The 25,469-nt window shown below is 34.6% G+C and overlaps 1 protein-coding gene across 1 annotated transcript in view; it reads right to left on the bottom strand.

The window, feature by feature from the left end:
• Positions 1–2,298: 2,298 nt before the first annotated feature.
• Positions 2,299–25,469, bottom strand: part of LOC111061459 (ubiquitin carboxyl-terminal hydrolase 5) — a 63,348-nt gene continuing 40,177 nt past the window's right edge. Inside the window, exons 11-15 of the mRNA XM_039441180.1 lie at positions 25,126–25,248; positions 18,497–18,749; positions 13,764–13,902; positions 6,842–7,054; positions 2,299–3,364 (exon numbers count right to left, since the gene is read on the bottom strand). Of these exons, the coding sequence (XP_039297114.1) occupies positions 3,186–3,364; positions 6,842–7,054; positions 13,764–13,902; positions 18,497–18,749; positions 25,126–25,248 (907 nt within the window). The 3' untranslated portion in view covers positions 2,299–3,185. The remainder of the gene's footprint in view (positions 3,365–6,841; positions 7,055–13,763; positions 13,903–18,496; positions 18,750–25,125; positions 25,249–25,469) is intronic.

The raw sequence follows: 25,469 nt of genomic DNA, 5'->3' as shown, positions 1-25,469 counted from the left end.
TCAACTCCGGTGTAAACGCAACTCAACATGATGTTATTAACTTTTGTAATTAACTTCAGTTGATGACAAAAATGTTGAAAACTTGTGTTATTAACTGCGGTGTAAACGCAGCTATATTATTATTATTTATTTCTATTATTTATTTATTCATTGCCAATTCATAAATTAATTATATTCATATATTACAAAATTTTCATAATTTGACCAATTTTAAAAATATAAAAACAATAAACATAATTTCATTTTGTAAACAAAATATTATAAAATATTATATAATATTATATACGTGTACCGTTCTCAATACTTTTTTACAACTCATGAGTCACTCATCCTCTCAACGTGTTCCAACCAACTCCAACGCCTCACGTTTATCTCAACAAGAATTTGACATTTGTGGTACAGATTACTCAGATTTAAACCTATGTTTATTTAGTCTATGCTTGACTAAACTACGAATACGAATAAATAATAAATACATCCATCACGGTGTATAGAATATAAATTTGAAATGTAAAGTAAGATTAATAGATTAAATTTCCTTTGATTTCAAGACAAGAGGAAAAACTTTTTTAGTCAGTATAATATATGATGAGGGGGTGAGGAGTAAATTGAAATGATTATCAAGTAGACCTTAAAAGAAAAGAGGATAAATGGGGCCAGTAGAGGTATGAAGAGGATAAAAGAGGGGTGGGGAATTGTGGTGGGGGGGGGGAAGAGTAAAGAGGAAGGGGGAATTTTTTCATCAATTTTTTGATTGTTGACACATTAAAGTTTGTTTTGATGTATAATTTATCTCTTAAGTATGTAAAATAAACAAACAATAATGTTATCAAACTTTGAAACGCGTTTTTCTCAAAACTACCATTTCAGTTATGAAAACTTCAAACAGCCATAACTTTTTCAAATTTACAGATGAAAATTTGAATTTTGCATTGAATTGTCAGGAATTCATAGCTTAAAAATACAAAAATATTATCTCAAAATGTTCAAAGTGCGACAAGAGGGCCCTTTTTGCTTTCCGCCTCACATATTTTGATCAATTTAATATGTTACATATGGATTATTTTCACGTTTTTTACATTATTTTCGCATCATCACGTCTCAACTACTCAACTGATCAACTTGAAATATCGTATATAGATTTTTGATTCAACGAGGATGGTTATAGGCCTATTTTCAATTCTTCAAGACCTCAGTAGATCGAGTTTCAGTTTCTCAAGATTTCAATTAGACCATTGCGGAACACGTGTTACCTGCCAGTTTGAAAATATAACAAGGTTATTAGTTATTTTATATAATTAGATGAATAATAGTTATCAGTTCAATCAGTTTATTCCATAATTGCTTAACAATGATTGTTAAATTATTACATCTAACTTACTAGGAAAGCAATCTATTTGTCAAAAAAGCTCAAGATCCTCAATAAGAATTAACTAGATCTTTAATAATTATTAAATCTAAATTGTTTTAAGTTCTTAGTCTTCCAAAAATAACATATTTTCTGGATCAATTCATTATTATCAGTGTTCACCGTTTAAGGATATACAGAGTATTCCAAAAAGAATGACCTAATTTTAAACAGTTATATTTGTTTTAAAAAATGGTGCACTCAAACCAATTTTACATCAAATTACTCACAGAAGTATCAAGTTCGTACAAGATCTAGATATAATGAGGTCCACGTTATAATGGCAGTGGATAAAGATAGAACAATAGCGATGCCGATTCTTTGCATTAATTAATTATATTTCTACACTGTCAAAAACATAATTGGAATCGTTGTGGACCTAGAAAAGGATAGTACCACCGGCTATGTCGAATGATAGACAAGGATAGCAAAACCAAAGTTGATCAAATACTGTCATTATAACGTGGACCTTACTATAGTAACCAAATTCATCCCAGACTGTTCGCAAGATGGCTGCCTTCTCGGACTGTAGCTACTGCATCAGTTATCCTGGTTTTTAGCTCCTCAATATCAAGTGCTAAGGGAGGAACATAAATGATCATTAAAGATCGTCTTTATGTTCCTCCATTAGCACTTGATATTGAGGAGCTAAAAACCAGGATAACTGATGCAGTAGCTACAGTCCGAGAAGGCAGCCATCTTGCGAACAGTCTGGGATGAATTTGGTTACTGTCTATTATGTTGTCCGAGCCTCAAAAAAGGGCACATAGGAAACTTATAATACATCATCATAAACTTGATACTTTTGTGAGTAATTTGATGTAAAATTGGTTTGTGTACACAATTTTTTAAAACAAATATAACTGCTTAAAATTGGGTCATTCTTTTTGAAACACTCTGTATGTTTACATAGGCGTAGCTCAATTTTTTGCATTTTTATTCACTAAACAAATTTTTCAAGTTTTTCGTTTTTCCAACATTCTTTTGAACCCATCCTTTGCTTTTTCTCCTTAATTCCTTTCATTTTCTCTTCTTCTTCCTCCTCCTTATCCTATTCATCACCATTAGTTAAATTCTTCAATTTTTCATCAATTTGTTCGCAATATCCTTCACGGCTCTTTCTTCTACTTCCTTCTCTTCTTCTTCTTTCTCTTTCTTCACCTTCTTCTTCTATCTCTTTCTTCTTATGTTTTAAATTATTCTCACTGTCCTTCTTCTCTTCCTCTTCCTTTCACTTCCTCCTTTTATCAACATCTTATTCTTCTTCTTACTAATTTTTATATCTTCCTTCTTTCTCTTCTCCTCCGACTCTTTCCCCTCCTTCACATTCTTCTTCTTTTTTTCTTCTTCCCCTCACCTGCTATCTTCTCTTCCTCGCTCCACTTTCTTCTTAGGTTGCCACATCTCCTCCACCTCCTTCTTCTTCTTCTCATTCAACTCCTCCTCATTTTCTGCTTCCTCATAACTACATATAATTTTTCTTCTCTTTTTCATTTTTCTACTTTTCTTCTTCTCCCATTACTCCTCCCCCTTCTCCACCTTCCCCTCTTCATCCTATTCCATCTTCTCCTCCACCTCCTACTCCTACTCACCCTTCACCACATCCTAACCCCTCTCTTAATCCTTCTCTATCTCATCTTCCTCCTTTTCTGCTTCCTCATAACAACATATCATTTTTCTTTTTCATTTTTCTACTTTTCTTCTCCTTCTTCTCCCACTACACCTCCCCCTCTTCCTCCTCCTCATCCTCCTACTCCTTCCTATACTTTCTCCTACCCTACGACTGAATCCTCTCATATAGATAGACATATCCGAGATCTTTGGGTGGGTTTTCGGATAGGGCCACCTTTTCATCGTTGAATATCACCCATGAGCCATTCTTCAGTATATGACACACGTAGTGACCCACCATGGTTGAAGTACCCATATGTGATATCAAGGCCACTAGTCGGTATTCTGAAACAAAAAATACAACAATTATCTATTTTATTTAGAAAGGTTTTCAAATACAAAAAATAGGAGAATTCTAAAAATATGGGGAAATTGCGAAAGTGAGAAGAGAAACAATTGAATTTATATAATTGTCCAAACGAAGTGAGGTCTATAGTCAAGACAAGACATGATCAGATACGTTTAGTCACAATACGTCACATTGTTGATTATGAAGATATGTCTGATTGCAATGACTAATCTGTGTGAGTTGTGTCATAAGCAACAATGTGAAGTATTGTGTCAAAAAAAATACGAATAATAGTGAGTAGGTTTTTGATTTTGTAGCCTATTATTATTTTTTTAAAATGAGTGCAATATTTCTAAAGTTTTTAATTCATTGTGATACATTTAGAGTTTAAAATCAACCTTCAAAATTCAAAATTTTAAATCATCATTCCTGGACCGAAAATCAAGTAACGAAACAGTGTGTGATTACATAACCTTATCTTTTGGACAACATTAACATTTTATCAACATTTTTGGAGAGAAATAGTACAGGCTCAGCCTAATTTTTCCTCCAATGTCATAATTGTATTATGATTATAGTATTTTATACAATAAATGAATAAATGATCATGTCTTGTCTAGTCTTGATAAGACAAGACTAGTCACGTTTAGTCAAGTTTAGTCACAATACTTCACATAGTTTTGCTTATGAAGACATGTCTAATTACAATGACTAATCAGTGTGAGTTGCGTCATAAGCAACAATGTGAAGTATTGTGACTAAACGTGTCTGATCATGTCTTGTCTTGACTAACTGGTGTGTGCCTAGCCTTAGATTCAAGACGACGGTTTTGAACTTCTCTTTATGTTTATATTAATGTTCCGCATTTATGGCGAAACGCAACAATAGACTTTCATTAAATTTGACCGTTATGTTCCTTTTTGAATTTCGCGTCAACGTATATACAGTAGAACTCCAACTATTCGAATCGCCGATTAACCGAATCACTTTCAGAAAAAAATTTGTCCAAAAAAAGTCCAAGTGCGCTATTATTCTTCCCCCCGCGGAGCCAGTGTTTGCGCGTTGGCTCATTAATGTCCTTCCCTCCACGAAGTCAGTGTAGTGGAACATGTGAAAATATCATGTTTATTTCATTTAATTCAATAAAAAAAGGTGCAATATCAAAACGTTGTTTTTTTTTCTCTCCAATGGCAATTTTTTTTTAAAACAAACTCCGATTATCCGAATGGGTCCCGGTCCCCATTAATTCAGATAATTGGAGTTCTACTGTATAAGGTTTTTTGAAATTTTGCATTTTGAGGATAACACTAAAGGAAAAGGAGTCTCCTTCGAACGCCAATCTTACCGTAAAAATCTATAGAACTATAAAAAATCTAAAAAAGACTATAGAACTATTCATCATAAATCAGCTGTCGAGTGGATTAATTGCATGCAATGACGCATGCAATTGATTATCTCAATGTAATTTAGTAAAAAATATATGTCGTGTGGACTCTTAATTGCATGCAATTAATAACTGAAAGTAACATGGTATTTTCCTCGACCTTTCTCTCTTTTCAACTCGAGCTGACCTGTTGCCAGTATGTCTTGAAGGAGATTAGCTTTTGATGTTAGCATTTTTAGAAACACCAACCCCATAGCCATTAGTAGTTTTTACACCGATATATCGCCGACACGACATACAGACAGGATTTACTCTGATGGATAGTATGAGTGTTTTATAACTGCGCGAAATCTACTGTTCACAGAACTACTAGTTAATATGGAAATAATTACATAGTCCCCGGTTTTAAACTTTTTTATAGAAACACTTACATAAATACTTGGCTTGAAAGCTTCTGAAACCAGTAGTGTATAGATAAGCGTTTATACAAAACTAGCTTACCCGGCGAACTTCGTACCGCCAAAAGTCAATGTATCTCGTGTCACACTTGATTTTATTTGGTGAATCATGAAATTTATTTATTTACAATCAATATTTTCATTTACATTTAAATACGGACTTCCTATGTGCTTAAAACTACCATTTAATACCAGTAAACAATTTTATCACAGAGTGATGCGTTTATTACAGCTGGTAAGTTTAGATGCTAAATCATATTATCACAACATGATCTTGAATCATGATGATCTTCCCGTTATACGTTAGCCGCTCGGCCGACAGATCCGAAAACACATGTCTGTTGAATGGATTAATATATAATTATTTTTAGCCCCCATATTAAAATTTCTTGTCAGAAACCATCCCCAATATTCACACAACATAATCCCAAAGTTTTATGCCGTTCTGTCAAGTAGTTTTCGAGTCTATAGGGAACAAACAAACAGACATTCATTTTTATATATATAGAGATAATATGAGAATAGGGTATCATTAAGATAGTTGTCCAACGAACTTGACCTGTAAAAATGTTCGAAGACTTCAAGTTCAAAATTTGAAGCTGATTGATCAATTCTCTCTAAAGTTCTTGTTGAACATACAAACAGGCAGAAAATGACTTTGGTCTTTAGTAAGTCAAAAGTGAGAACTTCGCTAACGCTCGTTCAATTACTAGTAGTTCCGTGAACAGTAGACCTCATGCAGTTTTCTCATCCACAAGTAGTATCTGATGTCACCTGTTCTAGTTGATTAAGTTGAATCACAATTTACTTTTAAAAACTGTTATTTGTTTTATCCAAGATCAAAAACTCACTTATGTTAATAAACTCAGTTCACGTTTAAATTTGTATCCGATATGATTAAATATCGGGGCACCGAGCTTCGCTCGTTATTTTCATTTATTGATAAACAGAACACAATTCTCTAAAATGATCATGTTCATATTTCACAGCTGGCTATAATTATGTCATCTTATGAATTTCGGGGATGCGATATTTTGATTTTTCACATACTCACTCGTTTACTCACTTTTTTACTATCCACAGCTGTTTCAGCCAAGGATGAATTATCCTTTTAATGTCGTTCAGCGAGTTTTCCCAAGAATGAGACCTAGTGCAATCGAATCTTTATATAATAAACTACTATGTTCCCAATTTCTTGAAAATCGTTAAAGCCGTTTTCGAGATCCGTTAAACATGAATAACCAGATATAGAAATAGCCAGATATAAAAATAACCAGATATATAAATTAATACAGAAATTGCTCGCTTAATATAATAGGATGAATAATCCACTTGTCAGCTGATTGATTATGAATAATTCTATAGTCTGATTAATCCTATCTTCAGAGTAGATGACATAATTATATAGTGATATCAGAGTATGGAGGAATCCCTCTTCTTTTCATATTATCCTTAGATGCAAAATTTAAAAAAAACCTTATGTATACATCGACGCTGAAAAAGGAATATTCCTGTCAAATCTCATCGAATTCTATCAGAGCGTTTGGCCGTAATCGCGTTACATACAGACAGACAAAAGCGAATCGAGTTGAAACATAGACCTCACTACGTTCGGTCAAAAATCTACTCACTTGATCCGCCATCTCTAAACTTCTCCTCATTTGGATTTGTAGCGCCGGCTTGCTCCATTGGTTCGGGCTCGTCGACTTCCATCTGGTGGCTAAATATCCAATCACAGGCTCGCTCCAGCTGATTGTCCGTGGACTTGAGAGCCTTGACGGCCTGAGGCCGGGTGAACCCCATAGCCATGATCGTCGTCACAGAGTCTTCGTTCGCTACAAAACCTGTCAAATTAAAACAAAATATGATAATTAAAAAGAAAATGACAATTAAAAAATAAAAATCTGGTGTGGCGCACTCACACAACTTTCCTTGCCGCTATGGAAATTGATCACCTGACGCTAGTGTTCCCGCGCATCTCAAGTCTACTATTCAAAGATTTGAGCCAGCTGGTGACAGAGCAATAACGCTGGAGACACACGAGGTCTGCTATCTCTTCATAGTGGATCATTTAATAGAATCAACAGTTGCAAACAGTTTGCAATAATTGGATAATCACATTTTCTCCAATTTCGAGCTTATTTTCAATTTTAGGTGAAAATTTTACTGAACATTAATTGTAGAGATTCTCATGATCAAACTTTTCCACTCATTTTTTTTGTTTAAATTGTATCTGAAGCCTGATAATTGAGAATCTAAAATCAAACTTTGCATAGATGGGGTGGAGCTCCTGAAATTTTTACAGATATGGGACTTGTGGCAGTTGATAGAGCTTATCAATGACTATTCCAGGTATAAATTTGATCAAAATCGTTGGAGCCGTTTTCGAGAAAATCGCGAAAACCCCTGTTTTTGACAACATTTTCGCCATTTTGGCCGCTATCTTGAATCGCATTTGATCGAAATTGTTCGTGTCGGATCCTTATATTGTAAGGAGCTTACGTTCAAAAATTCAAGTCATTCTGTTAATTGGGAGATGAGATATCGTGTACACAGACGCACATACACACACACACACACACACACACACACACACACACACACACACACAAATACAGACCAATACCCAAAAACCACTCTTTTGGACTCAGGGGACCTTGAAACGTATAGAAATTTAGAAATTAGGGTACCTTAATTTTTCTCGGAAAGCAATACTTTCCTTACCTATGGTAATAATAGGGCAAGAAAAGTAATAAACTGAGGACCGAATTCACCAAAACAAAAACTTGGTTTGAGCGCCAGTTGATTCTAAATAAACAAAAATTCATATTACAAAACCAATTCGAAATAATCTAAGTTAGATCCAACTGCCGCGCAAACCTAGTTTTCGTTTATTGGTGAATTTGGGCCTAAAGCACTGGCCACACCAACGTCTGCTAGAGGTAGCAAGCTCGCTCCCGCGGTGGCAGTTCAGGCCACACCAAAAAACGTCCGCTAGCGGTAGTTTGGTTTTGTTTTTGTTTTGATGAGTGTCCCTCCAATCCAATTGATAATTTGCGTCCCTCCAATCCATTACAATTTGATATTGACTTTACCAGCTTAAGTGTATGTAGACGTCAGTTTGAATATCAGTGTTACTTGTTTATAAATAAAGTCCCAACTGAATTCATTATTAATAGAATTACAAAATCCATAATGAATCTTATACTGGATTGGATTAGGATAAATGTTTATTTTAAATTATCTACATCCATTATGTAGGGTTTCATTCTTGTGTTATAAATTTAAAAAAATATTATTGTCATGGCTTCCTTGAATTGGTCTTTTTGAGTTTGTCACTTGCTTGTGATTTTGTTACTTTGTCTTATCGTTTGTAAGTATTAAGATGTGACCTGGTTTCCATAATTTTATTTATTCTAGTGGTTTTAATAAGCTCTTTTTCTTTCTATTGACATGTTTGCTGTACCTAGTTGTTCGAACTCACTGCCGGCGCACAAGTTTTCTTTGCCGGTAGTGCCATTTTGTAAGTTAGAATATTTATTTTATCAATCTGTATTATTTTATGGCAAATGAATTTCAATATTAATTTGAGTGTGGTTCTCTAGTAGCATGCGCTACCGAAGGCGAACTTTTAAAAATCTCTTTCCATGTTATTGAATTGTGAAGGCCAGACCGAGTTCGCTACCTCGGCGGTAGTACTACCAGCAGACATCTGAAAAGTTCGCCAGGCACGGCCAAGTGAAACTACCGCCGAGGTACTCCCTCTGCGGGAGCGAGCTCGGTGTGGCCTGCTCAATTTAATAACATAGAAAGCGAGTTTTTTAACTTCGCTACCGCCGCGAGAGCGAGATTGGTGAAGCCTGGGCTTAAGAATAGGTGCTTTCGAACTGAGTGACTGAGGGCATAGAAAAAAGATAGTATGAAAAGATATCCCATGGTTTGTAAAATTAATTCAATGTGTCACCTGGTCATATGAATCATTTTTTTATATTTATCTCATATTGATCAGGATTTTATAGTTTTAAAATTAAAAAAGTTCAATGAAAAGGGTTTTTGTCTTTGAACAATCTTTGTCATCGACAAATATCGACATATTATTTGTTGTCAATAATAACGTAGCTTCTCTTTGTTTCTAATAGCAAACGTGCCGCCTGTACGACAGATAACAATACAGTTGAACCTCTGTATAACGAAGTTGATTATCTCGAGAAAAAATCGCTGCAGAGAGGTATTCGTTATTGAGAGGTTGCTCTGTGAAGAAAACTGCCACAATCTTATGGATGTTATAATATATCAAGGGCGGTAATTAAACGATTTCGGCGGTAGTTAGTGTCTTATTGGGCAACAATTTAAAGAATATACCATTCTCATCAACATTGAAATTGTCTTTCGGTTCATAATATTTTCTGAGAACTTATCTGAGAACACTTTCTTTCCAGAATTCACAAGAGGGTACATATGAACACTAGCACTTTCACCCGATATCACTTCTTGGACGATGTCATGACGTTTTTTGAAATTTTCTAACCAGCCGTTACTTGCCTTAAAGCTACTGTATCCCGATGATACTGTAAATTCTAAAGCCTTTTCATTGATTAAATTCCCTGACAATGGAAGATTTTTCTCGTGCATTACAGTCACCCATTTCATCACCGGTTATCAGTATCATCAAATGTACAAATTTACAATGTTACAAATCATTAGCAACACTTAGTTTAAGAATCTGATCATGATTTTTTAGAAACTGAATGAAACTGAGTACAGTAACTTAACCAGCAAAATTGAAATGTGTAACAAAAGCAAATGTTGGGAGGATGAAAAAATACAGCATTCCCGTTCATTTATCTATGAATGGCGAGTTCTAACAATTGAAATGTGTGGCAAAAGCAAGGATAAGAAAGTCAAGTCGTTTACCTGCCTGGTCTACGAATGACAAGGTCTTGGAAATCTATTTCCAGTAACTTGCATTCAATTTCCGACACGTGTTTCAACCTCTATTGACTGTCTAACACCCTATCTTCTTCATACTTGAATTGCCATTCATTTTTAGTCCTTTAGTCCATTATCATTGACCTTTCTTCTGAAACTGGACAATTCTTTGAAAATGACTCTCTGCTTCCTATAAACACTAAATTTTGTATGTTGAAGTCAAGAGAAAACTTCGTTGTTGAGAGGTCCGAAATTCGTTAAATAGAGGTGAATAAGCAGCCAAAACTCTAAAATCTCATGGGACGAGGTAAAAATTCGTTTTGTAGAGGATTTCGTTAAGTGGAGGTTCGACTGTATGTACTTGAAATGGCTTTCATGTTTGGCATTGACTGAGTTTATATTAATACCCAAAATTTAGCTTTTGGGGCTGAGCTCGTTCGTTAGGACTGACAGTAAAGTCCGGCTGTTCTGGTGAAGGGGATAGATTTTGCTCTTGTTTTATAATACAGTTTTCCTGTCGCAGTTCGTGCAGTTTAAAGAGAATTGTATTGTTGAATAGGACGGGATCTGAACCCATTTCACTAGATCAGTTATTTTGATTTTTAACTAATAATTAACGTTGCGTTTCAACCAGTGAATGCCAAAGGGGGAAGCCATCTTGAAAAGGTAGATGTTATCCTTTTTGAGTTTTTCTTTGCTAATTAATCATAACCACAAAGATTGTATCTTTAGCAGCAGCGAGTCGCTTCCCCATTAATTTCATATCAATATTGTTTTTTATAATAGAATTAATCTTGTTTTGTTTAAATGTAAAATATGTTAAACACTCATTAAAGTTCTAGTATTTTCTCTTCTCTTTTGTTATCATAGTTATTTCCCACCTTACAAATGTTTTGAAGTTTTGCATCAAATTATGGTGTTGTGTATCAAGTTGAAATGATACTGTATCATATTGTGGTGATACTGTATCATGTATGGTGATATTCCATGGTAAAGGACCGTTATGTTGCAAATGTCACTGTTAAGTTAAGCCGATAGTCCTAGTAGATGTTTTGGTGAAGCTATATGACCCTGATAGTCTCTCATAGTGTACTGTTTCATTTTTTCAACTCAAGCCGATTACTGTCAACTACTGTCGATTATTACAGTTTTAGCCAGGTGAGAGTGTAAGAACGACACGACACAGTATGAGAGACTACCAGCGTCACATAGCTTCACCAAAAACAGTTATTAGGACTATCGGCTTCAGTTAACAGTGAAAATGGAACATAAAAGAACTTTATTCCAAAGTGAAAAGTGTAAATTTAAAGTATTGTGCTCACTATAACCTTAGTGTCCGGTTTCCCATTAGGGAACTTTGGACTGTATACGGCGAGGTGGAACTACCCTTGGGTCTCCCCACCATTGAAAGCCATACGCTTATAATAATAATAATGGAACATAAACGTCCTATACCATGGCATATCTTCAGTGCTATCTTTTCTCCAACAAAAAATCTGAGATACAAAAACCTAACCTCAAAAATGTTGCTCAAAGTCTTTCGCTGTGATGACTCAACAATGTATCATGCAAGTCCTACCGTTAGTGGCCAGCCTAAAGGTAGCCGTCCACTGGAACCGTATTCAACCGATCCGTTCGGCCGTTGGATCGGACGAAACTGCCGGCCGTTAATTCGGCCGAATATGGTCGTCCATTGGAACCGTTTACGTCAGTCTAGTTCAGTACTTGGCTGAACTATTTAATATTGAATTAACTATTATAGCCTCCAAATTTTTTTATAAACAATTATTATATTGAGATTTTGAAAATTGAAGAAACAAATTATCCACTAAATTAGTTATTCATTACAATAATCTTACCTTCAACAAAGATCCACTGAATTAGTTATTCATTATCGAGCAATCTTTGTTCACAGATTCTTTTGGACATCACAACTATGATATCTTTTGTCTAGCATATCCCACAATGGAACATGCTCTTGAACCAAACTCATCAACTTTCCATTGCCCATAGTTACAACTTTATAAAACAAGAAAATAAAAAAAAACAAAAACAAACAAGACTGTGAAACAATAATTTCAGGTCAGGAACACTTGCATATAACACTTGCAACTAGTCGAGCTGAGACAATAAAGTCAATTCAATTTCAATTCAAAAAGTTATTTATTTCAAAAGTCGTACAAGCAATTACAATGGTAGCCTACATCATAAAGTAAGAATACACTTTACAATAAAAATAAGACAATGTCAGCACCACAGAAATTACAGCGATATACAAATATATATATATATATATATATATATATATATATATATATATATATAATATATATATATATATATAAATAATTTACATAAATAAAATTAATTTACATAGGTACTAAAATAATAAACCTCATTCCAAATCACTTTCTCATGGACAATAAGATCAACGGAAAAATTAAACTGGATATAAAAAACTGGACATACAGTAATTTCTTCTTTCATTTAGATATATGACTCGAGATTTCTGCTCCAGCATTGTTTTTTCATTTTTCAGTGGACTCGCTTACCTTTATTTTGAGTACCTATTCCTCTGTTTTCTTCCTTCCCCCATTCTCCCTTACCTTTTTCCCTCATTACTTCTCTTCTCTTCTTTGCCTGCCTATTACATGGAAACCATAGTTGGCTAGGTATCTTCCTCTCTTTTTTTCTCTTCTCCAACACACCCAACCACAAAGCCCATGGTTTTTTATATTTGTAACATTTTATTGTGTTTTATTTGTTTCAAATTCTTTGTAATTTTGTTTTGTCTTGTTATGTGTGTTTTTAATAAAATAAATATAATTAATTTGGCAACGTTACATCAATTCGCATCGGACCATTTTCGTGCCGTCCACTTTAATTGAAAGACTACTAATGAACGTAGTATATACTTATAGTGTTCTACTTATAATGAACGTAGAGTAGAAAGAAAGGAAAACTTATAAAAATTTATTGTAGCCGTAGCAGTTCAATAAAAGCGGTCAAAATATATATATATATATATATATATATATATATATATATATATATGCCTATTCCTACCTCAGACTCATTCTCGCACACAGGCAGTAATGCCTCTGCGAGAGTAAATATTTCTTAATATATATTTGTATATCGCTGTAATTTCTGTGGTGCTGACATTGTCTTATTTTTATTGTAAAGTGTATTCTTACTTTATGATGTAGGCTACCATTGTAATTGCTTGTACGACTTATGAAATAAATAACTTTTTGAATTGAAATTGAATTAACTTTGTTGTCTCAGCTCGACTAGTTAGTTCGGCCGGATAGAGCCGGAAATCCCATTCAATTCGGATCGAAAAATTGATGGGCCGGAGACGGCCGTGCACGGCCGTATGAACCTGTTGCAATGAACGAGCATCTATTCCTTTCTTTGTTGGGGGATCGTTCGGTAGTTTTCGGACGATGCTAGTTCGGACGAAAACGGTTCTCGTGGACAGCCCACCTAAGGTTGATTGGTGAAACGAAACGTTGGTTGATGGATCGAAAGAGCTGTAATTGTCCAACAAACCGACAACGATTCAAGGCTACTCATCAGTAAGAACTCGCTAAGCTCGTTCAATCAACTATTACATCCTACCTTTATCAGATGCTTTATTGAGTCCAGGAGGCACAAACGGGGCTTGGAAGTCGTCATCTCCGATATGCTGCATTATCCACTCCGTAGCTGCTTCCAATCCTCTCCCCTCCGTGAAGAATATTGCTTTCTTGGCTGCTTCCTGGACAAACGAGTAGAACAAATTATATGAAAATCAATAATTATAAAATTGACCGAACGCAGTGAGGTCTATGCTTTAACCAGGAATTCAACTAAGTCATTGTCAATATTGTTGACCGAGCGAAGTGAGGAGTCTAAGATTCAAGTCGACGGTTTGGCATTTCTCTTAATGTTTAAATGTTTATATGTTACGCGTTTACGGCGAAACGCGGTAATAGATTTTCATGAAATTTGACAGGTATGTTCCTTTTTAAATTGCGCGTCGACGTATATACAAGGTTTTTGGAAATTTTGCATTTCAAGGATAATATAAAAGGAAACATCTGGTGTGGCGCACTCACACAACTTTCCTTGCCGTTATGAAAATTTATCACCTGACGCTAGTGTTCCCGCGCATCTCAAGTCTACTATTCAAAGATCTAAGCCAGCTGGTGACAGGACTATAACGCTGGAGACACACGATGTCTGCTATCTCTTCATAGTGAATGATTTAATAGAATCAACAGTTGCCAACAGTTTGCAATTGAAATAATAACATTTTCTCGAAATTCGAGCTTATTTTTAATTTTAGATGAAAATGTTACTGAATATTATTAATTGTAGAGATTCTCATGCTCGATCTTTTCCACTCGAAATTTTTTGTTTAAATTGTATCTGAAGCCTGATAATTGAGAATCTAAAATCAAACTTTGCATAGATGGGGTGGAGCTCCTGAAATTATTACAGATATGGGACTTGTGGCAGTTGATAGAGCACGCACGCACGCGCGCGCACACACACACACACACACACACACACACACACACACACACAGAGCAATACCCAAAAACCACTTTTTTGGACTCAGGGAACTCGAAACGTACAGAAATTTAGAAATTGGGGTACCTCAATTTTTTTCGGAAAGCAATACTTTCTTTACCTATGGTAATAGGGCAAGGCAAGTAAAAAGGAGCCTCCTTCATACGTCAATATTAGAGTAAAAATCAGACTATAGAATTATTATTCATCATAAATCAACTGACAAGTGATTACACATATATGTGGAGAAGCTAGTCTATTGCTGTATCTCCATAAGGTCTATAGTTTCAATCAGGTACTTGTGGATGAGAATACTGCGTGAGGTCTACTGTTCACAGAACTACTAGTAAGCTTATACATACAGAAACATAAGTTATATTGATTGTTGATTGTAATAATGAAATAGAACAATCGATACATCAATATAATCAATATACATCTCGATAGACTAGTAGTTCTGTGGCCAATAGACCTCACGCAGTATTCTCCTGAACTTCTGTTAATTGTCTGTTCATGTGCACACTCTTCCCATGATGTACAGTGTGGTTCATCTGAGAAAATAAAATCGTAAATCTATTTGAAAAATAAAATAAGTAGTCATATATACTATGACTAGTAGTTCTGTGAACAGTAGACCTCACGCAGTATTCTCATCCACAAGTACCTGATTGAAACTATAGTCCTTATGGAAATACAGCAATAGACTGGCTTCTCCACACATCTAAGTAATCACTTGTCAGCTGATTTATGATGAATAATTATATAGTCTGATTTTTACTCTAATATTGGTGTATGAAGGAGGCTCCTTTTTCCTTTTATATTATCCTTGAAATGCAACATTTCCAAAAACCTTGTATATACGTTGACGCGCAATTAAAAAAAGGAACATACCTGTCAAATTTCATGAAAATCTATTATCGCGTTTCGCAGTAACTGCGTAACATATAAACATATAAACATTTAAACATTCAAACATTTAAACATTAAAACATTAAGAGAAATGCCAAACCGTCGACTTGAATCTTAGACCTCACTTCGCTCGGTCAATAAAGATGGTTATCAATAAATATGTGACTTGTGTGGTGACGAAGCCATGGTCGTGTACCAAATGAAACTGTTTAGAAGTTGACAACATATTTGTGTTTTTATTTAATTTTTAACTAGGATTTTCTTTCGCCCGTCTGTATGTATGTAAAGCATTTACAGCCAAACGCGTTGATAGAATTCTATTAAATTTTGCAGGAATATTCATTTTTTAACTGCGCTTCGATGTTATACACAAGGTTTGTTTTAAATTTTGCATTTTAAGGATAATATGAAAGGAAAAACAATTTTCCTCCATACTCCGATATCACTATATATGCATAGCCACCTCTAATACAAGGCCACTGCCTACGATATTGCAACGTCGCAGTGTGGGCCTAGAATCTAATACATGATTGGTGGAAAAGATCAGCTGCTATTTTTTAAAATCTTTTTCACCAATCATGTATTAGATTCTAGGCCCACACTGCGACGTTGCAATATCGTAGGCAGTGGCCTTGTATTAGAGGTGGCTATGCATATATAGTGATATCGGAGTATGGAGGAAATTGTTTTTCCTTTCATATTATCCTTAAAATGCAAAATTTAAAACAAACCTTGTGTATAACATCGAAGCGCAGTTAAAAAATGAATATTCCTGCAAAATCTCATAGAATTCTATCAACGCGTTTGGCTGTAAATGCTTTACATACATACAGACGGGCGAAAGAAAATCCTAGTTAAAAATTAAATAAAAACACAAATATGTTGTCAACTTCTAAACAGTTCCATTTGGTATACGACCATGGCTTCGTGACCACACCAGTCACATTAAAACCATCTTTATTTTAATATATTCAAGACTGAACTGTTATTAATTTCTTGGTAACTGGTGTTTTGAAATCATATGATAATAATAAATAAAAAAATATTTATTTGTTTATTAAATAAATATCTAGGTCTACACTGCGACGTTGCAATATCGTAGGCCGCGGCCTTGTGTTAGAGGTGGCTATGATATATGTCATCTACTCTGAAGATAGGATTAATCAGACTACAGAATTATGCATAATCAATCAGCTGACTAGTGGATTATTCATTGCATGCATTACACAGATGTCTGGAGATGCCGGTGAACAGGTGACACCAGATACCCAGATACTTAAGGATGAGAAAACTGCGTGAGGTCTACTGTTCACAGAACTACTAGTCACTAGTACCATTTCATTATTTATATTTGAGATTTGATGACCGGTTTCGGGTACACATTCTACATTACACTATTGCATTATACACTATACACATTATACTGCATTTACACATTATATTATACACAGTATACACTATTGCTGCTCCTGTAACAATACTGAAAACATTGACTAGCAGGTCACCCGTGCCCCGCAAGGGTCCAATTAAAAACTTGACATACTGAATCTAAAATAACCCTATAACCATCCTCGGTGAATTGATTGATTGAATTAAGAATCTATATGCACAATTTCAAGTTAATCAGTTGAGTAGTTGAGACGTGATGATGCGTCATACGTAAATTTCCGATCCCGTACATGTAATGAATTTTTAATTAGGAGTTACCGAGATACATAGCTTTGAATATAGAGATTTGACATTTTTTGTGTATTGGAATATGGGATTGAGTATACTCAACAATAAATTTTCCATTTCTCGACCGAATTTGACTTATGATGCATGATTTGGACCGCCTTGACGAGCCGAGAAGAATGAAGTGTAGTACGATGAAATCTGAGCATTGTGTCACAAGTTATAAGTGTTTGAAATTTTGATTCTTGAGGTGTCCTTAAGCGCGTCTCTCCACTAGGAAATACTGAAATGAAGTGCTTCTAACGGGTGATTCTAATGGAACATAATCTCATGAACTTATGTCATTGTGCGAAATATCAATGTGAGGACAATGTAGTTGGTGATGATGGTTGAAGCTGAAAATTATGTGTTTTTCACAATACAAGGAGCATTGTTGTCAGGTGTACCTGGAAATCTATATGAGATAGAGCGCTCTACCAGATCTCAGATTGTAGAGCACAAAAATACGCCCAGGGGGATTTTGAATTATACATCTAAATGGTAACAATCAGAAGATATTGTTGATCAAAAACTACAATTCATCAAAATTGATTTTTCTTCAAATTTCACTCATTTTTTAAAAATCATAACTCAGTACTCATTGGAGATAGAGAGTTCCGAATGATCTCATTCTATTGAGAATTTTATAATCTAGAAAAAAGGCGAGAGCAAATTTTTCTGTCCGATTACGAGATTTGGCAGAAAGAGCTGAAAACTGGAAAATGAGCCGAAAATACGAGGTTTTTGGGCCACTCTGTATCTAGCACAAGGAAATTTTGCATGAAGAAATTGGTTCTGGACTTCTCTTATGTACCCAAATAATATATTGAAAAATCATAACTACAATATAAATTGCATGCACCAATGTATATAGTGACTGGACTATTAGGCTACCCAGCAATCCCCTGGTCAGAATATTTTATTTAGTTTTGTCAGCCGATCAGCTGGATTGAACGTTTCACATTTGTGAGGTTAGTTTGTAGCGAAGACAACAATATGACAAGCGCGCGTCATCATTCGAACCTCTATCGAACCCTTGCGTAACATCTCTCGTAATGTTCATGATTGGAGCGTGTTCGATGCGTGTATATCTGTACGCACCTTAATACATGACATGAAACCCTGAGAAATTGAAGACTGAAATTGATGAGAGGTGAAGCTGTATTGTGACTCACCGTTGGAAATCCCATATCGACCAACATAGCCAACATATTCTCGTCTATGTTGACCTTGACAGTCTCTGCACTCTCCTCGGCTAGCGCCTCCTCCCCCGGCTGGAGTCCGCCCGCACCCCTCAGGGCGGACAGGTCCACTTCCTCGGGCATCTCCACCGACACATCCAGCTTCACAGGCGTCCAATCAGGCAGCAGGGTGAACTTCTTCAGATGGAGAAACAGGTAGTCGGGGAGGGTTGATAGCCGGGTAGTCCTGAAATCAGAAAAAAATGAAAAAATATAATTTGAACTAGATTGACTGGCTGTTCTATAAACAAAGGAACAAAATGTTAGTTCGTGACAAAATAGGTGTTAGGCCTATCCATACTATTAATGAGTGAAATACACTTCAGGGCCTATAGTGAGGTACCCACGTTGTATAATGGCTGTGTTTGATCAGCAATGGTACTGCCATCCTTGTTGACCGAGCGAAGTGAGGTCTAAGATTGAAGTCGACGGTTTGGCATTTCTCTTTAATGTTTAAATGTTTGAATGTTTAAATGTTTATATGTTTATATGTTTATATGTTTATATGTTTATATGTTTATATGTTTATATGTTTATATGTTTATGTTTATATGTTTATATGTTTATATGTTTATATGTTTATATGTTATATGTTTATATGTTTATATGTTTATATGTTTATATGTTTATATGTTGCGCATTTACGGCGAAACGTGGTAATAGATTTTCATGAAATTTGACAGGTATGTTCCTTTTTAAATTGCGCGTCGACGTATATACAAGGTTTTTGGAAATTTTGCATTTCAAGGATACTATAAAAGGAAAAAGGAGCCTCCTTCATACGCCAATTTTAGGGTAAAAATCAGACTATAGAATTATTCATCATAAATCAGCTGACAAGTGATTACACAGATGTGTGGAGAAGCAAGTCTGTTGCTGTATTTCCATAAGGTCTATAGTTTCAATCAAGTACTTGTGGATGAGAATACTGCGTGAGGTCTACTGTTCACAGAACTACTAGTCGATCATTCAGCAAAGCGGATAGCGCTATCTCTTTCTCGCTTTGCTCTGTTGCCAGATCGTCTTTTAACAATGTAGAATTAATAAGTATTAACAAAATAATTCATCTTAATTATGAAATTATTGAAAAATATAATTTCTTGCTTAGTAAAATATGATTATTTTAAACGAGAATGGGCCGTTATTATTACATCAATAAACATGTATTAGCTACCGTCTATAGAAGGCATTGACAAGACAGAGGTTCGGCAACGTTGTTCTCCTATCTTTCTCCAATGCCATTATAACGTCGACCTCACTATAGGTTAATTCACTTTCACATTTTTTAGTTAGACTCCTAACTACCGTACAGTACGTAAACTACCGTATTATTCCATAATGCAAAAATGCATTTTACATATCCTAATTACCGTTAACATTTTTGAACTCTCTTCCAGAGCTCAAGCATTAGCTTTTCTTGGAGAACCAATTATTTCAATATTAAAATAAGAGAAAACATTCGTTGAATATGTTTTTAAATTAATTTAGATTATAATAAGTTATAACATTATAAGAATGTTTTTGTTTCACTTGTTTGTAAAAAAAGAATGGCAATAAATAAATTGAAACTGAAACTCTAATTTACAATCCAAACAAACAATAAACACATGTTTTAAATTCAAAAATAGTTCTATAATGAAGTATCATGAGTGACATCCATTTCATCAAGATCTCAGTTGATCAAGAATCGGCCCGAGTAAGCAACTTTAGTTCATAAACGTCCAGTTTATAGTTCTGTAAACGGAGGGGATGTTTCTACTTTTTTTCATTTCATTTTTCATCCCACTGACCACCTATGAAAGGGGTATAAGAATTCGTCAATTATAAGCCAAGTCGTCAATCTTTGTATTCCATAATGCAAAAATGCATTTTTCATCCCACTGACCACCTATGAAAGGGGTATAAGAATTCGTCAATTATAAGCCAAGTCGTCAATCTTTGTATTCCATAATGCAAAAATGCATTTTTCATCCCACTGACCACCTATGAAAGGGGTATAAGAATTCGTCAATTATAAGCCAAGTCGTCAATCTTTGTATTCCATAATGCAAAAATAATAATAATAATAATAATAATAATATTTTATTTATTCAATACAGTATCAAACAATACAATTGAATATCGTCATTAAAATGAACTTATACCTAAAAAAATACTAATTTTCATGTTATACATAATATCACAGGCTATAGTCACAGTTTACAGTCTTGTATCAGTCATATTTTCAACATAGTAATATTTAACATCGTTATTTTATAATATATTCACAGCCTAAATATGATTGTCACATAAAAAGTCATTAACACTATAAAAACATTTGTTAGAAAGGTAACTGTATAAATCTGTTTTGAATGTTTTGTTTCTATGATCTAAACTACCAGGCAGTTTATTCAGGAATTTTGTCCCAATGTAACTGGTCTTTTTTTCAAACATAGCTAGCCTATGAGGTTGCACAGTCAAATCATTTCTATTCCTTGTATTGTGAGAGTGTACCTGTGCATGAGTCACAAATCTATCAATATTTTTTACAACATACAATATTGTTTTAAAAATAAAAATGCACGGTACTGTTAATATAGACATTTTCTTAAAATATTCTCTACAAGGATGATTAAACCCCAGGCCCGCCAAGTACCTAATAGCACGCTTTTGTAGTACAAATATCTTGTTAATATTCTGTAATGTTGTGCTACCCCAGAGCTCTATACCATATGAAATATGAGAGTAAATCAGTGCATAATATAATGTTTTTGCTGTTTCATTGGGCACATACCTAACCATGTTCCTTAATACAAACAGATTACTACTGATTCTAGTGGCCAATTCATCAGTATGCACATTCCATGAGAGATCCTTGTCTATCATTAACCCCAGTAGGTTTGCTTCTGTTACATTTTCAACCATTGAATCGCCAATACTAATCATAGGCTGGAAGAGATGATTTTTAGACCCAAATTGAATACACTTACTCTTTTGCGGGTTCACTGCCAATTTTGACTCATTATAATATTGTGCAACCAAATTTGTTTTAACATTAGCTTCTACCTCAAGATCATTCAAGTTTTTGTTGTTGAACATCAATGATGTATCGTCAGCGTAGAGTGTAATATTCAAACCTACTGGGACTGAGGCTTGCACATTGTTAGTGTAAAGGACAAAGAGCAATGGGCCTAAAATAGAACCCTGTGGCACCCCTCTTGTAACACTCAATCGCATCGATTGAGCTACATGAGACTGAGATTCAACTGTAACAAATTGAAACCTATTTGTCAAATAGGACTTGATTAGACAACTACAGATTCCTCTTATTCCAATATTTGAAAGCCTATCAAGAAGTATGTCGTTCGGAAGAATAGAAATAGGTCTATAATTTTGTATATCAGTTCTAGCACCTTGTTTAAACAATGGTTTTACCTTGGCAATTTTAAGTAGATCTGGGAAAATACCCGTTTCGAAAGCGTTATTCATTATGAATACTAGTGGTGGAGCTATTTCAATACAACATTCCTTAATCACTGTCACTGGGATATTATCAAATCCAACACTATTTTTCGTTTTGATACTTTTTATTATTTTTATAATCTCATCATTATTAGTTGGAAACTGCATCAGCTACCTGCTTGGAATCAGTTAAAATTTTTTCATTTTCTTTTAGTTCTATATTAGGCTGTGTTTGTTTTGTTTTACCTCTAAATTCATTAATGATTTTCCAGCTTGTTTTTGATTTATTTGAAGCTCTCAAAATTATATTACTCATATATTGCTTTTTTGCCTGAACAACTTCATAATCATAAATTTTTTTAATAGCTTTCAATTGCTCCATATCAATTCTCAAACCATTATTAATTCTGATTTTAGCCACTTCCAAAAGATGTCTTATTTGCTCAATTTCGTCGGTAATCCATTCACCTTTTAATCTCTTTTTGCTCTGAGTTTTTTTCTTCTACATCTCAAAGGGCAATTTATGCCAAGATGAGACTGTAAAATTTCATGGAACCTCGCAAATTGGCTGTTTACATCTATTGCATTATAAACTGAAGCCCATGATTCACCACTCAAAGAGGTTTTCATTTTTATTATGTTTTCATTAGAACAAGTATACATTGGAATACCAAGTTGAATTTGTTTAGACTTGAATCTGGTGGAATCACGTGTGCCATGTGTGCGAAAAACCTGTGCAGTATGGTCTGATAACAGTGTATGAACAACCTGTACTGAATATATACCTTTTTCAATGTTAGTGACAATGTTATCAATTGCTGTTCTGCTTATTCTAGAAATTCTTGTTGGTTCTTTAATCGTGTAGTGTAAATCAAAAAGATTCAGAATATTTACAAGATTTCTATGTTCAGAAGAACTATCTAAAACATTAATATTATAATCGCCTGCAACAATGACGTTATTAGATACATGACTGCAAATACGATTAAATAAAATTTCAAGGTTTTCAAGAAATATATTAGTATCACCGCTAGGTGATCGATACAGACCTACTATAGCATACGGATCTCCATCAATCTTAAAATTGAAGCCACATATTTCAATATCCTTAATGTGACTCAAATCAGAAATATTAATAACAGTAAATTTATGATCAATAGCATTCAAAAATTCAAGACTGGCATACACGACCACTCCTCCTTTTCTCATATCAACTCTGCAGTAACTACACACTAGAGACATGTTATTGATAGGTAGGGAATTGATTTCATAATCTTTCAAGTCATGCTCGGTCAATATTAAAATGTCTGGTTGTTCATCCTCCACCAAGATGTCTAAAAGAGCTACCTTACTAACTATTCCATCAATGTTTTGATGTATTATTTTCAGACTATATGAGTCTTTAAAATATCTATTATTAATAGTGTCTTTGACAAGGTATCTTCTATTATTATTTTCTTCCACACCCCTGTCACAGCTTATTAGTTTCCCTTATCATTTAATAATTTGAAAACGTTATCACACATTTTACTTAGACTAGTTGAGCCCAACCTATTCAAATGCAAACCATCTTTGCCTAAGCCTTCTCTGGTGTTGATGAAACTATTGGGGTTAACAAATAGTACACCCAATTTGGCGCATTCACTTCTGATGGAGTCATTAATCCTCGTAATGTATGAGTCACTCACTGAACGCCTTAGTATTATTCCGCTGATTATTAATCTTGATGTACTAAAACATTGCTTGGCTGTCCTTATCATGTTCCTCATCTCATTCACCACGGATTCTTCAGATTCTCTGCGGATTGAATTTGTTCCTACATGAATTAATACACTTTTATAATTCTGTGCTGACGATTTTTTATATTTATGTTCAATCACTTTAGTTAGCTGCTCGATGCTTATTCCAGGACGAACATCAACAATACAATTTTGAGGAGTCACGTTTCTAATCATAGAGCCGCCCAAAACTATATTCTTATTTTCATGAAATCTACGTTTTTTCTCCTGATATCCTGTAGATTCCCATTTGCGACGGTTGTGTTCATAACTGGTTGTATCCAGCGCCGGAAATTCATCGTCATTAAAAATTGGAATGTTTGATCGCTTTGACCGAGCTTTTCCAGAATATTCTAGTTGACCACCAACATCAAATCGCCTAGATTTAGATCTCAACAAGTCTTCATACTTATTTTTCCACTTATTGGCATCATCCCTAGACAAACTAACTTCACTCCTAAGAGCATTGTTATCTGCATTCAAAGTTTCAATTGTCGTAGACATACATCTAAGCTGATCTTTGACAGATAAATTCTCTTTTTCAAATTCAATCATCATTGACTCGATGTGCTTCTTTTGTTCTTGGAGGGATTCAATTTGCTTTTGTAAATCTTGAGAATGAGCTATTAAATCATCGCGTTGTTGGAGAAGCTCAACTGTTTGCAAGCTTGGAGAAGAACTTGTTGAGATTGTTCTTGAAGTCGGTGTGTTTACACTCATATCACATGTCAAGGGGGGAGTTATTTTGCCACTGCCAGGAGTAGTTGGTTTCATGTTCATCAACTTTTTATTGCCTACTGGAGTTGTCTGCTCTATAGAAATGTCATCGTTAATATCAATATCCTGATCAGGTGCAGTATGATTATGCAACCCACTTTTCTCCAATACTTTATGCATTAAGGCGTTCGTTTTCAAAGTTGCGGGACATCCATTGAATAGACACCTAAACGAAACTCTCCCATCCAACATTGTACGTTCTTTTCGGTAATTAAAGCCATCTATCTGAATAGCAACATTATTCCTCTGTGTTGTGAATTTCTTTATTATTGAAGACATAATGATATTTAAAAAAATCACTAGCGATTATGCACAGTTGTTATTATTCAAAAAGGTAATGAGAGATCCTAAATATATGTATTGCATGAGTTGAATTGCCCCAAAATATAACACCGTATGAAAGGAAAGAATGTAACACAGCAAAATAAACACTTCTAAGCGTTCCTGTATCCAGCAATTTCTTCACGGTTCTAAGAACCAAGAAACAACTGAAATATGTACTGAAATATTTTGAATTTTTGATTAGTCGAGCTTAGTGAAGAAACTGAAACTAATGTCATGACTTACTTATGAGCAGTAGTTTTGTCTTTCAGGGCGGTGCTGTAGAACTGTTCAACATTCTCCACTTGTGTGAACACGTCGAAACAGGAAGACAGCTTTATGTGTGGCCTCACCTGTTGGCTGAAATCACTGCAACAAAACACAACATAATAATTATAGGTGAACGAGCAGCTAAATTACAAAATATAATATAATTAATTTTTGTCAAAGAAAAATTATAAACTTGCATTACAGTCCAGTCACTATATACATTGGTGCTTGCAATTTATATTGTACCTCTGATTTTGTAATATTTTATTTGGATACATGAGAGAAGTCCATAACCAGTTTCTTCATGCAAAATTTCCCTG

The sequence above is a fragment of the Nilaparvata lugens genome, chromosome 14 (assembly GCF_014356525.2).
Source record: "Nilaparvata lugens isolate BPH chromosome 14, ASM1435652v1, whole genome shotgun sequence".
NCBI lineage: Eukaryota > Metazoa > Arthropoda > Insecta > Hemiptera > Delphacidae > Nilaparvata > Nilaparvata lugens.
The sequence above is the reverse complement of the archived record's forward strand: the minus strand, read 5'-3'. Positions and strand labels throughout refer to the sequence as shown.